Here is a 16,878-nt window from a genome sequence, read left to right as displayed (position 1 = left end):
AAATTACTGGATCTCCTACCTTGGATTCATGCCAAATTTGTAATTTGCTGCTGAGAATTTTGTGCCATGTGGCGTGGACTTGGGGGGCGGTAACTACTGGTTCAGCCTCCTCTTCACAGAAACAGGTGATTTTACATGTTCAGCTAGTCCATTGGGCTGGCCGTTTTTGCTTTCGGGGCTTGATTCTGTAGCGGCAGTGGCGGCCAGCCACATCTAAAGTGAGCAAGTTTCAGTCATCTCAGTGACTCTATGCTCCAGAGTCCAGATGCCTTCTCAGAATGCATGAGATTTTTGTGCTCCAAGTTTCAAGCCAGGGATCCAGATGCTGGCTGTTCTGTTCCCCCTGCACAGTCTCTGCCCGTTACCGCCTCAGGAATTTCAGCGTCTGCACCTGCTCTGTCTGTTCCTTCTTTGCAGCCAGTTCAGGGGGCGCCAGCGGCGAATCCGGTCCTCAATGACTATTTGGTTGCAAGGGCTGCACTGCTTGGATTAGAGGATCCAGATTTGACTTCTGGATCTGAGGATCCCTTAGGGCATCCGGATCCTGGTTCTGATCAGACTGGTGCTCCTGTTTAACTTTGCGGCGCTGCTTGCTCTGTCTTGGCAGGGCTTGAGCTTGGATGCCAAGTCTCCTCCTTCTATTTCTGTTACTTCTTTTCCCTGGTTTTGCAAAGTGCGCTCACAGTCTGGGTCCCTTCCAGGGCATCCAGATATCAGTTTCACAGTTATGGAACAGTTTGATTTTCCGGAATGCTAGCACTATCTCCCACCGGTATCTTCTGGTGCAGGAGTGACAGCAGCTGTTGGGGCAACCATAGGTGATTCCTGGGGTTCTCAGGTGACCCAACGCACGTCGCTGCCTAGTGACAGTTTTTGACTCGGCTAATTTAGGAGTTAAAGCAGTTGTGGCAATGTCCTTCATGCCAAGCCTGCCTAGTTTGCTACATATGCTAGAGAATGAGGTGGTAGAGCCTCCTCCTCCTCAGCTTCTGATGGCTGGGATGGATTTCATGATGGATGGTTCTATAACATTTTGAGAGGACTGGCTTCAGGGTCAGCGTATTCTTTGTCAGCCCGCCAAATACTTTGGGTTTGGCAGTAAGCTACTGCTATGTCCTCCATGGCAACTCTAGCCCGGCGGACTTTCTGGAGCAGTTGCTGTTGGGAAATTGGCTGGATGCTCTCATGACTTCGGAAATGGATCATCGTCCACAGGCGCTGCCGGATGGTATAGCGCCCCCTTTTTGGGGATCTGAAATGATTTTTTTTGTGCCTACTGACCACATTATCCTTCCTTGTCGCAGAGATCCTTTCAGGGTTTCATGGGTCTGTTTGCGACCTACGGGCGCTTTCAACCTGCCTCTGCCCGACCTGCCAGAAAAGAAAAAAAAAACCAATAAAAAATATGACGCCAGGAAGTTGAAGACCCCTATGTGGTTAGGGGGTCAGATCTTGGAGCGGCTGCAGGCCTGGATTATAGAGGCCACCTCCAGCAAAAGACAAGATGTGATGGTAGTAAAGATTGCATCATAAACAACATTAGCAGCTCACTTCTTAGTACTGCAATGGGAAATAAACCAAAATAAAAAACTATACGAAAAAGGAGATTAGTACTGAAAAATAGCTGGAAAGCGATGACCACAAATGCTTGCAGTCTAAGTAACAAAGTTCATAGTATGCAAACCCTGATGTTAGAGACAGACTTGGATATTGGTGCTATCACAGAGACATGGTTCAGTGAATCCCATGGATGGGATACAAACATACCGGAATATTATTTTTTTAGGAAGGACAGAGATGATCAATATCCAAGCGACTGAAATGCAAGGGACCTGGGGAGAGGAAGAAGTGATATAGATCGCTCTGAAAAGAGAAGATGGAACTTCTATCTACATGGGTATAGTCTACAGACCTCTGACTCAATCGCAGCAAATTAATAAAGATCTGATTGTGGATGCCCAAAAGTTTGGACAGAAAGAGGAGGTGCTGCTGTTGGGAGATTTCAACCTGCCAGATGTGGACTGGAAAGTTCCATTTGCGGAAACGGAAAAAAGTAGGGAGATTGTGGACGCCTTTCAAGAGGCTCTGCTCAGACAAATGGTGACGGAACCCACGAGGGAAAAAGCGATATTGGATCTGGTCCTCATAAATGGGGAGAGTATCTCTAATGTTAGAGTGGGTACTCACCTGGGAAGTAGCGATCATCAAACGGTTTGGTTTGATATAACAGCTAAAAAGAAGAGCGGCCGCACTATACTTAAAGTCCTAGATTTCATAAGGACTTTAATCCAATGGGAGAGTACCTGAAGAAAGAGCTGTTAGGATGGGAGGACATAAGAGAAGTGGGAAAACAGTGGTCTAAGCTGAAGGGAGCAATAAAAATGGCTATAGATCTTTATGTTCACCCTCTCCAAGGTGGGGAGAACGAGAGGGCACTTTCTAAAGTGGAAAGGGGTAGATTCCATACAAACGTATGGTAGTTCTTCTTCACCCAGAGAGTGGTAGAAACTGAAACGCTGCTCTGGAGTCTGTTATAGGAGAAAACACCCGCCAGGGATTCAAGACAAAGTTGGATAAGTTCCTGCTAAACTGGAACGTACGCAGGTGAGGCTGGACTCATTTAGAGCACTGGTCTTTGACCTGTGGGCCGCCGCGTGAGCAGACTGCTGGGCACGATGGACCACTGGTCTGACCCAGTAGCGGCAATTCTTATGTTCTTATGTGAAGAAAATAAATAAAAACAAGAGAAAAAGGAAACCGATATGGTTCTACAAACTAGTGGCAGAGAAAATAAAGGCAAAAGAGTTGGCGTTCCTGAAATATAAAAACCCCAAGAAGAGGTGTATAGAAAAGACTACCGGGTGAAACTGAAAGAAACCAAGAGGGAGATACGTCTGACGAAAGCGCAGGTGGAAGAACAAATGGCTAAAAATGTATAAAAGGGAGACAAAAATTTTTTTTCAGATATATTAGTGAAAGGAGGAAGACGAAAAATTGAATTGCTAAACTAAAAGATGCTAGGAACCGATATGTGGAGAGTGTTAGCTTCATCTTCAGCAACAGCTATCTGTCTCCCACAAAGTCGCTGGATTTCCAGGGGGTGCTGTTCGATACAGGCTTGGAGACAGAAAATGTGTTCACAGATTTCGGAGTTCTAAAAAAAAGAAGAAACCCCCCTCCCCAAACAAAGCACAAGTCGGCGCCTACATGTTCTTGGCTCCATGGGGATCTGCCAGAGGTGATGTCTTGGGCGAGGGCGTACTTGCATCTTCTTCAGAAGGCCTGGCTCATCTTCCTATGTCAGGCAATTAGAATGCTAGACTAAATGGATCTCTATGTCTTTAACTATTTCAGACAAATATACAGCTATAGCCATACGGTGTATAAGGAAGCATGACCTTTTTTGAACCTCAGAAACAATTGCACTGTCAATAGTTATGTTATTTTACAATGATTAAATGCACTCCAGTTGCAAAATTAATTACAACAAACATATAAACCGACTTCAAAAGCATATAACACTTACTTCTGCAATCATGTCATGAAGCTCCCCTTCACTAGGACAGCAACCTAGTGATCTAATAATGGTACCAATTTCCCTAAAAAAAATAAAAAATTAAATTAAATAATACCAGATTGCCAGTATCAATATACATTTGACAAACACTTGGGGTAAGGGTGGGACAAGGTTCTGAATAATCCAAAAGACATGCAATCTTATCAGAAACATATTGGTAAAGTTACTACAGTGCTTCAAGGATTGACTATACTGTAAACGTAACTGGGATGTTTAATAATTTGTTAATCTCAAGGTGAACAAAGATGAGAGGGTGGGGGTTAAGGGCACCAATAAGAAGGAAAGAGGGAGAACATAACAGACCCTGCTGAATTTATTGAAGTCGTTATTCTATTTTTTTCTTCCATAAAGCAATATGTTCAGAAGCTAAACCAAAGGGCGATATATCAAATACCAATAAAACTTGGAAACTAAACATAAATTCCAAGATAGGATGGAAGTTTTTGTACCTCCTTTGAAGGAGCATATATAACAGTCATAGATTCAGTTGTATGGCCACAATTTAACTGTCTTTTGTCCTAAATTTTCCATCAGCTCAATTCCCAGTGATCTTGGGCAAGCCACTTAACCGTCCAATGTCTCAGGTATAAACGCTGATTTTAAGTTTACAAGGACATAAAAATAACTACAGTAACTTAAGTAACTCAGTGTGAGCTAACTCCACAAATCCCTTTGCCGTGTTGAAACTCTCTAGTGCTTGATAGCATGCCAATGTTTTCATGGCACGTCAAAACCCGCAGACCTGTTTGAGTTTTACAACAGATAGCATGGGACAAGCTGTTCGTAGATGCCATCTTAAATTCAGATCCAGTCTTTGTCTCCACCACCTCTACCACTCTTTCTGTAAAGAAGTATTTCCTTAGATTATTCCTGAGCCTATCACCTCTTAACATCATCCTATGTCCTCTCCTTCCGTGGCTTTCCTTCCTTTGAAAAAGACTCACCTCCTGTACATTAATGCCACAGAGATATTTAAACGTCTCTACCATATCCTGTTCTGGGAACAGTGGACGAAAACAAGCACATCCATCCTAGATAAAATAGCCCCTAAACGAAACAGAACAAACCGCTCAAATAAATATAATAAATGGTTCGACTCCGAATTATTAAACATGAAACAATCAGTAAGACGACTAGAAAGGATCTGGAATAAAACAGGAGAAATATCAGACCGGAACAATTGGAGATCCAACATAAAGGACTACAAACAATTGATAAAAGAAAAATGAAAAACATTCTACTCATCCAAAATTCATACATCCAATATGAGTTCAAAAGGATTCAACACTAAAGAACTGTTCAACCTGGTTACAAATTTATTCGACACCACACGCCACAATCAATCCATGCACGACATAAAACTTCCATCAGCAGACGATCTAGCTCAACACTTTGACTCAAAAATTAAGAACCTAAGGAACAATTGCCCAACAAACAGCATACCTGCACATCAAATAGCCAACATACATGAAAACGAAATACCTGTGGATATGTTTTGGACCTCCTTTCAGGATCTAGAATGGAATAACTTCATAAAACTCTATAACAAGTACACTAAGGGAGTCACGTGATGACATGAACGAGTGAAGACGTCTCCTCGTTCGCTCCGGGGCAGCCCTGCCGAACTTTCTATAAATTGCTGATCCTCTACCAACCTGATCCACGCGAGTGGTACCTGGCACTCTCCACCATTATATGGACCGCTATCTCACCAGGTCGCAGGAATCCATGCAGCCGAAAACGGCGAGAAAGGAGCGAGAGCGTGCACGACCAGTGGAACCCAAGATGGCGGCGAGCCCCGCGACGGCGGTCTCTGGCCTCACTGAATCGGCCTTGAGCGACATTAAAACGGCGCTGGCACAGGTATTGGGGCCCCAGATGGAGACACTTACTGCCAAATATCAAATATTGAAACGCTAATGGCAGCAGCCGCGGCTCGCATGACAGACCTTGAAAAAAGAGTGTCGGACCTGGAGGACTCCTCCGCGGCGCGGGACACGGATCTTGGTGCGCTGCAGGCGCAGGTTAGAGCTCAGGCAGACAAACTCGATGATCTGGAGAACAGATCTCGTCGCTCTAACCTGCGTCTGATGGGCATCCCCGAGACACTGCCGGATCGCTCGCTATCGGAGCAATTGGAGGGCTGGCTTCAGGCGGAATTTGCTCTGCGTCCTTCGATGGGGCCCTTGCGCATTGAGCGGGCACATCGTTTAGGCCTCCGACCTGGCCTGGAAACACGCCCGCGTGCTGTGATTTTAAAGCTTCTAAATTTCCAACACAAGGTTGAATTGCTTCGCCAATACAGGACCAAGAAGGACAACTTGAAATTTGATGGTAATCCGGTCCGCCTTAGTCAAGACTTTTCAGTAGCCTTGCAAGAACGGCGAAGACCTTACTATCCTCTATGTTCGCGCCTAGTTGATTTGAAGCAACGTTTTCAATTTAATTACCCAGCTCAGCTGAAGATTCAATGCAATGGAGTCTAGAAATCTTTCCAGACCCCGGAGGCCGCGGATGACTACATAAAACAATTAGCGGCCCCGAGTGAGTGAGCTGACTGAACCTGGTTTGGCCGCTGGCCTGAGCGGGCCTGTGGCTGCTGCGGACGCCTGGGCTTAATTATTTTTGAGGACTGAATGCCTTATGGCTTCTAAGGTTGGGGCTGACATTCAAAGGTTAGGGTGGCCCCGGAGGGGTCTTCTTCAGTGACTCTAGCTCTCCCGTATGGGGGTTCTTGGGTTTGTTCAAAGGGAAGTTGGGGTTGGGAATTGTTTTGGGGCAGCAGCGGTATGGTATAGTATTATTTGCAGTTCTGTTTTTTATTCTTTGAAGAATTTCTTACAACTGAGTGGATGGTCCGACTGGGGGTTGATTGTTTGTCCTTGGGGCGAGGCTGGGCGCCCTGGGACACATGTTCTTGGATGGCACAGAATCCTTATCGGGCAGGGTATAGATTCTTAAAGGTGATCGTAAGTTGCGCATACTTTCCTGGAATGTATCGGGAATAACTTCACCAGTAAAACGCACTAAAATATTGACGCAGCTGAAACATCACTCTGCAGATATAGCTTGCTTACAGGAGACCAGGCTTACTGATAGTGAACATCTGAAACTCAGGAGAGGCTGGGTTGGAGAGGTACACTTTGCTTCCTCCCCTGGGAGGAGAGCCGGGGTGGCCATATTGATTCGCAAGGGCTTTTTAGGCATAGTACGGGTCCTGCGGCATGATCCTCAGGGCCGGTACATCTTGGCGAGAGTGGAGGGGCCTGGTGGGACATTTAGACTATTGGTGGGTTACGGTCCCAATGGCTATCAACATACATTTTTTCAGAATTTGGTGAATATTTGTGTGCAGGATCCGGATGGCCCATTAATCTTGGTGGGTGACCTGAATCAGGTACATAATCCGGCTATGGACCGCTCCGGGCCGACGGGTGTGGCCAGGGTGGGGCGGACTGGGGGCGTTCCCTACTTGTGTCGAGCCTTGGGGTTGGTGGACCCCTGGAGACTCCTGCATCCAACGGAGCGGGACTATACACACCAGTCTAGAGCACATGGCACCTTTTCCAGAATTGATTACACATTACTTTCCGAGACATTGTTTGCTACGGTCACTGAGGCCACGATAGGCCCACTCGAAATATCGGATCATAATATGATTTGGCTTGATGTGACATTGGGTGGTCAATCGGGTCCCGGGTCGGGATGGCGCTTCTTTCCCTCTTACTTGCATACTGATGCTCACTTTCAAAAATTTTTACTTGAAAAGTGGGAGGCCTACTACACACATAATGCCCAACATGTTGATCAACCAACCCTATTTTGGGACACAGCCAAGGCGGTATTGCGTGGAGATATTATTGCTTATGTCGCGACTAGAACCCGTCGAATAGCACATCGCATAATACATCTTGAACGGCAGTTAGTATTGCTGAAACAGGATTTACTGCGAGATCCCTTGGAGGCCAACAATGAGGCATATAGGGCGGTGTTGGTGGCGCTTAATTCCTTAATTCACGAACGTACCAAGAAACTCCTATTTTACCGTAAATTCCGTTTTTACAAATATGGTAATAAGGCCGGGAAATTGCTAGCATCCATAACAAAAAGTTGGAAGGGATCTAGATATATTCCCATGATACGGGAGAGCCCTGGGAACTTTTTAACCTCCCCAGGGGACATCTCGGCTGGCTTTCAGAAATATTTTGAGACCTTTTACGCGTCCCCTGGCCCTTACGTGGGCCCTGCTGTATGTGACTATCTTGCAGACGCAGGACTACCTCGCCTGACAGCTGCCCAGATATCCAGGTTAGATCGTCCACTGCATGTGCTTGAGGTGACCCAGGCAATACAAAAATTGAAGTCTTGCACTGCTCCGGGACCAGATGGTTATTCACCCGAGTTTTACAAGATCTTGTCCCCTGCTATAGGCACTTCCCTGTTGGATTATTATTTATCTATTCAGGAAAGTGGGGCTTTCCCCCGTTACAGTAATGTAGCCCTGATTACATTGATCCCAAAACCATCTAAACCACCCGATGAAATCGAATCCTATCGGCCAATCTCATTATTAAATGTTGACGTTAAAATACTAGCTAGAATCTTGGCTGACAGGTTGGCCCGTATTCTGTCCTCCATTATTGTACCCGAGCAAGTGGGATTTGTTAGGAACAGACAATCTACGATCAACGTTAGACGGATACTCTTAGCTTACTCTCGAGCACAGCAAGCGCACCGCCCGGGCTTGCTGGTCGGACTTGATGCGGCTAAGGCCTTTGATAAGGTTCATTGGCATTACTTGTTTCAGGTCTTACAATATATAGGGATCCCTGCTAGTTTCATGTCCTCCGTGCGAGCTTTATATGCTGGCCCGACGGCCTCGGTGTTGGTCAATGGAGTGAGATCTTCCCCGTTTGAAATAGGTAGGGGGACCAGACAGGGATGCCCACTATCTCCTTTATTTTTTCTGTTATATTTAGACCCCTTGCTACGCACCCTCCAAAGAGATGATGTCCTCATAGGTCTATCAGAGGGTGAGTCGCAATTACGGGTGCTAGCCTTTGCGGATGATCTCTTGCTCGCACTGGGTGACCCCCATAGCTCTCTACCACGGGCGTTGGAAATATTAGATGAGTTCCATATTTATTCGGGCCTGGAGCTGAATAGGCAGAAATCTTTAGCACTTCCTACACTTCTAGAGGTGCAACAGACTTGGCCGGGAGACTTTCCCTTACAGTGGGCCCCCTCTTCCTTGACATACTTAGGAGTGATCATTCCCAGAAATTTAAATAGCTTATACACTGCCAATGTTTTGCCCTTGCTTCATCGAACATCTAGTACCTTGAATGGCTGGCAGAAATTCCCTCTCTCTTTGTCCGGCCGTATAGCCCTGTACATCATGATGATACTGCCCCAGTGGATATATATCCTGCAAATGCTACCGGTTATGTTATCTACACAACATATAGCACTCCATAGGTCCCACTTGTCTAAGTTTTTGTGGCAGGGTAAACGAGCGAGGATTGCCCTGGTCAAGCTCATGCTGCCGCTCGCTCAAGGGGGGTTAGGATTACTATGTATAGCCAGATTTAATCTTGCATGTCAATTACATCACATCCATGATTGGTTTTGCAATACCACTGACTTCTCATTGCCTGTGATTGAATGTTTTCCTTTTCAGCCATACCATTTTAGCTATCTTCTTCATGCTCCCAGGTTGCCGGACTTACCTCAGTTGCAGTCCCACCCGCTTTTGCCAGCAATGCGTAAAGCATGGAAATTGTTATGCAAGATGTTACAGATTTCTCCACACAATACACCATATCTTCCTATAGCTGGCAATGGGGACTTCTTACCTGGCTTGAACTCCACAGTGTTTCGACGTTGGTCCCGTGCGGGCCTTACCTATGTGTTCCAGACCGTACAAACTACTGGTTCTCCACTCTCCTTTAGCGACTTGCAAGCAAAATTTCGTCTACTGTCCACGGACTGGTTTGCATACCGGCAACTCCAACATTACCTACATGCTTTACCTCCGGCGGGGTTACGAGAGGACGTTCAGGACAGCTTACAGGAGGCGCTCTCTCTTACAGCCCAAGAGTCCATACCGCTTCGTTTCTATCATAAGTGGCTGCAGGAGCGTGCTGGTGACTTGGACTTTTCTTACCTGGCTCAGAAGTGGACTGTTGACCTCCAACTACCCATTTCAGCAGACGAGATCCGAAAGGGCTTGCGTGTAGGTAGGGCCACCATTGTATCTGCTGTGGAGAGGGAACGGAATTATAAGTTTCTTTTCCGAACATTCTATACACCAAAGAGGACACATGTAATGGGGCTCAGCGCGGGACACTGTTGCGGGAAATGTGCTTGTCCTATGGCATCGTTTGGACACATGTTCTGGTCTTGCCCCCTGATATCTTCCTTTTGGATACAAGTGGTGACTTGGGTGGCGCGACTGTGGAATTGTTCTTGGAGACTGCACCCCAGCTTCCTCTTTACTATGCAGATTCGATTTCACCCGCCTAGACCAGGCTGTGCAGCCTTCCTTCGTAAAACCGTGTTGCTGGGACGGAAATGTATCTTATTACAGTGGCTATTGCCTCAACCTCCAACCATCCCCCAATGGAGAACATTAATGCTACAACAAATGTTATTGGAACGCCGAGAGATTGTGGACATGTTGACCAAGCCTGGACGTTTGTTCTATCACTGTTGGTACCCCTTTAGTTTGACTTTTACTTCCTATGTTCAACACCAAATTTGGAATATTTGAGTTACTTATCTGCACCTTTACTTTCCTTTGACATGTTACCGCTGCTGCCGGGGCGGGTGGGTGGGTGGGAGGGTGGTGGGTTGGGAGGGTGGGGATTGGATCTATGTTATGTTCTGAAAAAACGATTTGTTATGAGCTTTGTTATCCTTGTGGTATTTAAGAACATAAGAAGTTGCCTCCACCGGGATCAGACCAGAGGTCCATCGCACCCAGCGGTCCGCACCCGCGGCGGCCCATCAGGTCCATGACCTGTCAAGTGTTCCCTGCCCTAAAAAAAACCTATCCTTACTTCTATCTGTATCCCTCAATCCCCTTTTCCTTCAAGAATTTATCCAAACCTTCTTTGAATCCCTGTAGTGTCTTCTGCCATAATAACAAGTACACTAAATTACACTGCATTCTAGATCCTTGTCCCCCCAACATTATGAAAACAGCCCCATTAGACTTTAAACTAACACTGTGGAGTTATCTGACCAATAAGTTCAAAAACGGAAAATTCCTAACGAATAACGGTCACATTATAATCACCCCAATTCCAAAAAATCATAAACAATCCCTAACATCTGTAACCAACTATAGACCGGTAGCATCCATTCCATTCTTCGTAAAAATAATGGAAGGTTTAGTACATACCCAATTGATGAACTACCTTGATCAGTTCTCACTACTACATGAAACCCAGTCTGGCTTCAGACCTCTGTTTAGCACTGAGACGGTGATTGCAGCGACCCTAGAATACTTACGCAACTTATTCAGCAAGGGCCATAATGCCTTAATCATGCAATTTGACATGAGCTCGGCCTTCGACCTGGTGGATCACAAAAAATTGCTACAATGTTTAGACGCAATCGGCATCGGAGGTGAGGTATTTGACTGGTTCCGAGGATTCCTTACGACCCGCACCTATCAAGTACGCTTCAACTGCAACCTCTCTAAAACATGGAGAAACCCATCAGGCGTTCCACAGGGGTCTCCATTATCCCCACTACTCTTTAACGTCTATATATCATCACTAGGCATGCAGCTGGCCCAACGGGGTATAAAAGTATTCAGTTATGCGGATGACTTTACAATCATTATCCCGTTTAATACGTCACCCTCCGAAATCACCCCCACGGCAACAGAAGCGCTAAACCTGATGGAACAATGGACCACAGAATTCAAACTGAAGCTTAATTCAGATAAAACTAAATTCTTCATAGCCTCGCCACACCCACATATCACCACAACACCACTACGCATTAACAATCTTAACTACCCTATTCAACCTACAATGAAGGTTCTGGGGGTAATACTGGATCAAGGTCTAACTATGAAAGACCATGTGGAATCCCTAGTTAGAAAGGGGTTTTTTACTCTCTGGAAACTTAGGTCCATTAGAGCATACTTCGACGCTTCAGCATTCAGAATTCTGGTACAATCCCTAATACTAAGCCACCTTGATTATTGCAACATTACCCATCTGGCAATCACCCGGAAGCAAATGCAGAGACTACAACTGATACAAAATGCAGCAGTCAGGTTGATCTTCAGACTGAAGAAGTCCGATCATATAACCCCTTCCTACCGACTCCTGCACTGGCTGCCAATGGAGGCACGTACGAAGTTCAAACTAGGATGTCTCTGCTTCAAGGTATTATCCGGTCTAGCCCCTAAATATATAACAGACCTCTTCTCATTCCCAACCAACAGACATGAGAGAAGAGCACACCAGAAATTCGTTTCCCCACCAGCCAGAGGATGCAAATATAAGAGACACCATCAACAACTTCTATCATACCAAGCAGCCTTATGGGGCAAAGACTTGGAAAAACTAATTACACACACAAACAATTATGGTGAATTTAGGAAACACCTAAAAACATACCTGTTCTCGAAATACCTAGGTGACGAATCAGGACAATAGCCCCCATCGCAATCCCTCCCCAAATTAGATCTTGTAAACTGTTAACCTCTAATCTCTAACTATGAATGTTCCTTTCAATTTATGGAATTTTTCTAATTCATTGTAAACCGCATGGAACTTCACGGTCCTGCAGTATATAAACTGTTGTTATTATTTTTATTGTTGCTACTATCAGATATTCACTGCTACACTCTGTAATTCGATGTCTGTGCAGTTTCTCTTCATTGTAAACCGCCTAGAAGTCGCAAGATTGTTGGCGGTATATAAGAATAAAGTTATTATTATTATTATTATTATATCCCCTCTTTCCCGTCTTTCTGCCAGAGTATACATGTTAGGATCTTTAAGTCTGTCCCTATACGATTTATGACAAAGACCACCACTAACCAATTTTGTAGCAGCCCTCTGGACTAATTAGTCTTTTTCAAAAAAAGGAAAGCTCCAGAAGAAGACGACATAGGATGAAGTAAGAAGCTCAGGAATAATCTAAGGAAATACTTTTTTTATAGAAAGGGTGGTAGATGTGTGGAATAGTCTCCTGGTAGAGGTGGTGGAGACAAGCACATGGGATCTCTTAGAGAGAGAAGGAGATAGTGGATGCTGTGGATGGGCAGACTGAATGGGCCATTTGTTTTTTCTGCGGGTTCTAGAATTTTTCTAGGGCCGGGGAGAAGTAAAAACAGCAGCTATGGCTCAGCTGGCTAGCTGTGGGATGTTTCTATACCAGGATTAAGTTCTATACATGTTCCAACAGTAGTTTATAAGTACAGTCAAATCTCTGTTTACAAGTGCTGCACTCTGCAAGACGAGCAAAACATTTGCAAAATCTGCGCCTCGCAAACCGAGCGTTGATTCGATTTGCAAGTGCCCCCCCCCTGCGATCTGGCATTCCCCCCGCCACGATCCGGCATCCCCCACTCACCCACCCAAGCACAATCTCTTACCCTGATGTGGCACGGGCACCAGCACCAACACACAGGACATGCCGGTGCCTGAAAATCCTCCCTCTTCCTTAGGCTGGGCCTTGAGCATCTGCACATGCTCAAGGCCTTCTAGTTCTCGCTCTCTCCAAGAATCTCGAAATGAGTGAGGGATGCTGGATCGCGGCAGCGGGGGGAGGGGGCGACGCTAGTGGGGGGATGCCGGATCATAGGGCGATGCCGGATCGCGGTGGGGGGTGTGTGGAGCAGCGCCGGTGGCCTCCGGGGGGGGGGGGAAACATATCAAACGAGTTTCCCTTACTTCCTATGGGGAAACTCGCTTTGATATACGAATAAATTGGTTTAAGAGCATGCTTCTGGAACAAATTATGCTCGTAAACCAAGGTTCCAATGTATTTGTTGTTTTTTCCTCTCCTGTTTGGAGTGTGTTATACTGTTTTCAGTTGCAGTCTTTCCTAGGTTCTGCTTGGCTATTCGGCAGACTGAGTTGCTGGGCAGATTCTAGCCTGATATACAAGTTTGTGCTCAGTCTCCACCTGCTGGTAGCAGTGAGGCATATGGCCCTTGGGCGTTTGGATTACAGAGGAGTAGAGGGGGCAAAACCACTGCTGTGTGGGGCCACACAGGGGAAGACGTCAAGGGAAAACCACCCCCCCAAGACCCCGTAGTGGACACGAAACCTCCAGCCACCAGCACATAAGCTTTATAAAGTGCTAACATAAATTCAGGGGGAAAGACCCCCAGCAACCCCAAGGGACACCCTGCCCCAGCAGGGGATCCTGACATACCTTGCCCCTATATTTCCAGAACAGGGGGAAGGTCACCTGATGTAACTGAGATGAAGGAGGAGGTTTCTGCTGAAATTGCACCTGAAACTGCCAAAATTGGAGCTCCTGCGGCCTGCCACATCTGAAAAGCCTGAGACTTTCCCGACGCTGAGGCCAAGGAACAGACTGACGTGAAAATGGAATCCCCAGCCGTTCCGGCGACAAGGGAATCCTTTTCTTCCTGACCGTTGGCGGCTGGGGAATTGTCCACGTGGGCGTCCTGTGATCCGAAGCCGACTCGCAAGGTACATGCGGCGGGGTGCCCTGGCCGCCAGCATCCGCTGCCGACGAGGCTACCCCACTGCTTCAGCCTGCACAATGCTTGCACAGGCCGGCCATGAGTACCTCGCATCCGGAGCACGAGCACTTTTTCCCTTTAAAAGTGCTCATTGTGCTGAAAACCGCCCTAACTAAAAGAAAAGTGCCAATTAAATGAGAAAATACAGTAAAAAGGCAGTTTTAAAGGGAAATTAGCCCTTTAGACCGGCACACCTCAGGATTTTTGGTTGTGTTTTTGGTTTTGTTTTTTACACAATAGACTCCACGACTCTCAAAGCAGGAGGGCTGACCACCAGAGGGCCAGGCCGCCGGCTGAGGCATCTCTACAAAAATGTGGGGAGGTGGAGGAAGGTGGGGGGAGGAACCCAGTACGAGACCCGCAAGGTTTAACACCCCTGAGGTCGGACGGATCCCCAAACAGGACCCGTCCAAGCTCTATCTGGCACAAAAGGGGAACCAGGAGTCCAAAAACAAAGTTTCAAAAGTTCTAAGAGGGGAGCCGAATTAGCTTTACCACCTGCTACCAGACATTGAGGAAGACTTGATTATTAGGGAGGAAGCTATACTGATATACAAGTTTGATCTCAGTCTCCACCTGCTGGTAGCAGTGAGGTATAATACCCATCCGTAAGGAACTATATTGGTCTACCAGGCGATACAGAAGCAGCATTATCAATGCCAGGAAGAAATGAAGCATTGAGACGTAAAGGCAAGAAGGGGGATACACTGGTCGAGATACCATGAAAGCGAGAAACCCAATTCCAAACCCTCTTCAAAGAGTCATGTAAAACAGTACGAGAAAGGGTCCCCGTGCATCTGGAGGGGATGGCATGTAAAAACGCACTAAAATGAAAATTACGAAAACAGGAAAGTTCCAAGGGAGTATTGGTAAAGTAAGAGGTGCCCCAAAATAAATCATTGATATGGCGCATAACGCAACCTTCAGTCAAAAAGCAAAGATTCAATAAGTCTAACCCTCCCCCCTTGTACCATGGTAAGGTGGCTTTCCGATAGGAAAGATGTGCCCTTTTACCATCCCAGAGAAAAATTTGTATCAAGTGAATGAATCTCATATCATCCTTATGGGACAAATAAAGAGGAAGCACCTGGAAGACAAAGAGCCAACAAGGCACAACAACCATGTTATATAAGCTAACTCTGCCCATAAGAGAGAGGGGTTACCCCTGCCATAAACGCAACTGATTAGTCAAGTCTTGAATAAGGGCTCAATGTTAGACGTACATAGGTGTGACAGATCCATAGGCAATCTGGTTTCTTTTTTAAAGATGTGCTACCAATTCCCATAGGCTTCTTTGCATTCAGCACACCCTAATTAGTAGCGCAGGTTTGTAAAAGGAGCCTTCTAGAAAGGTGGGGAAATATTTCATTGAGAGATATCTATTACTTTAAGATTTTTTTTTTTCCAAGTTTATTTAAAATTTGATAAAAATGCTTCTAAAACTTTCTAAGTGCTGTACATAATAAAAATAGGGGGTATAAAACAATCAGAAATACAAACAAGACAATCTTTGGATGGCAACTAATAAGAACAAAGGGAAAAGAGGGGAAGAACTACAATGATATAAAGAAAAGTTCATAATAAAGGAAAAAAATGATGGGATGGGTACATGACTAGAAAAATTTTAGGAAAATAGAAGAAATTGAAGGATTAACTGATCAGTTGCTAATGGATTCAAGTTTCAAATGCGTCTTTAAAGAGAAGTTTTCAAAGAATTTTTAAATCTTTCCATGAATGAGGGACTTTTGCTTCAGTGTTATAATACAGTGTCTATAATATATAATAATAAGTATTATAATTCTTTTAAGTTTCTGCTGTTCACTCACATATCTGACAATACTTTTAACATTGTAGAAAAAATATTTTCCAAACCTGACATCCACAACTTTATTATTCTCGTGGTCAAACACATCAAAAGCTTCGGTAATCTTTTTATGTAGTTCTGCTACCAATGCCTCTGCAGAAGAACACAAGATAATTATTTTCCTCCAAGGACCTTGTTCAATAATGATTTTTCCAGAGGCCAAAGAACTGGCAAAAATGCTCTCAGTAAGACCATAAGGGGGGAATTCATCAAGAGGCGCTAATCAATTTTCTACTACAACTATCACTAATGATAAACGTATGCAGCACTGTAAATTAAAACATTCAAGAGACAGCTCCTTGCTCAGTAGAGCTTATAGTCTAATCAAACAGGACAAGTAAGGGGGTTAGGGAGTTCCTCAGGCATGAGTACTTTACAAGCGAGTGGGGGTTAGGAGTTAAAAGTGGGCTTTTAGCCTGGATTTGAATACAGTCAGGGACGGAGCTTGATGTACTAACTCAGGCGCAATAAATGCTAAGATGACCATAGGAATATAGTTGACATCTTAGCATTTAGCTTGCACTAAATCCGTTAGCACTCTGATGAATTCCCCCCTAAAACTGTTAAAAATGTACTATGAAAGAATATAATTTGTTTTAAACATCACATTACTACTAAGGGCTTTCAGAGGCCAACATTTCAAAATGATTCGGGGTGCCAAACACAACAGAAATTATTATTCTCTGGACATAA

General features: G+C 45.2%; 1 protein-coding gene across 1 annotated transcript in view; it reads right to left on the bottom strand.

Annotated features, from left to right (window-relative positions):
* Positions 1-16,878, bottom strand: part of EFCAB2 (EF-hand calcium binding domain 2) — a 78,106-nt gene that overhangs the window by 40,231 nt on the left and 20,997 nt on the right. Inside the window, exons 2-3 of the mRNA XM_033928645.1 lie at positions 16,194-16,278; positions 3,527-3,599 (exon numbers count right to left, since the gene is read on the bottom strand). Of these exons, the coding sequence (XP_033784536.1) occupies positions 3,527-3,599; positions 16,194-16,278 (158 nt within the window). The remainder of the gene's footprint in view (positions 1-3,526; positions 3,600-16,193; positions 16,279-16,878) is intronic.

The sequence above is a fragment of the Geotrypetes seraphini genome, chromosome 19, assembly GCF_902459505.1.
Source record: "Geotrypetes seraphini chromosome 19, aGeoSer1.1, whole genome shotgun sequence".
Lineage (NCBI taxonomy): Eukaryota > Metazoa > Chordata > Amphibia > Gymnophiona > Dermophiidae > Geotrypetes > Geotrypetes seraphini.
The sequence above is the reverse complement of the archived record's forward strand: the minus strand, read 5'-3'. Positions and strand labels throughout refer to the sequence as shown.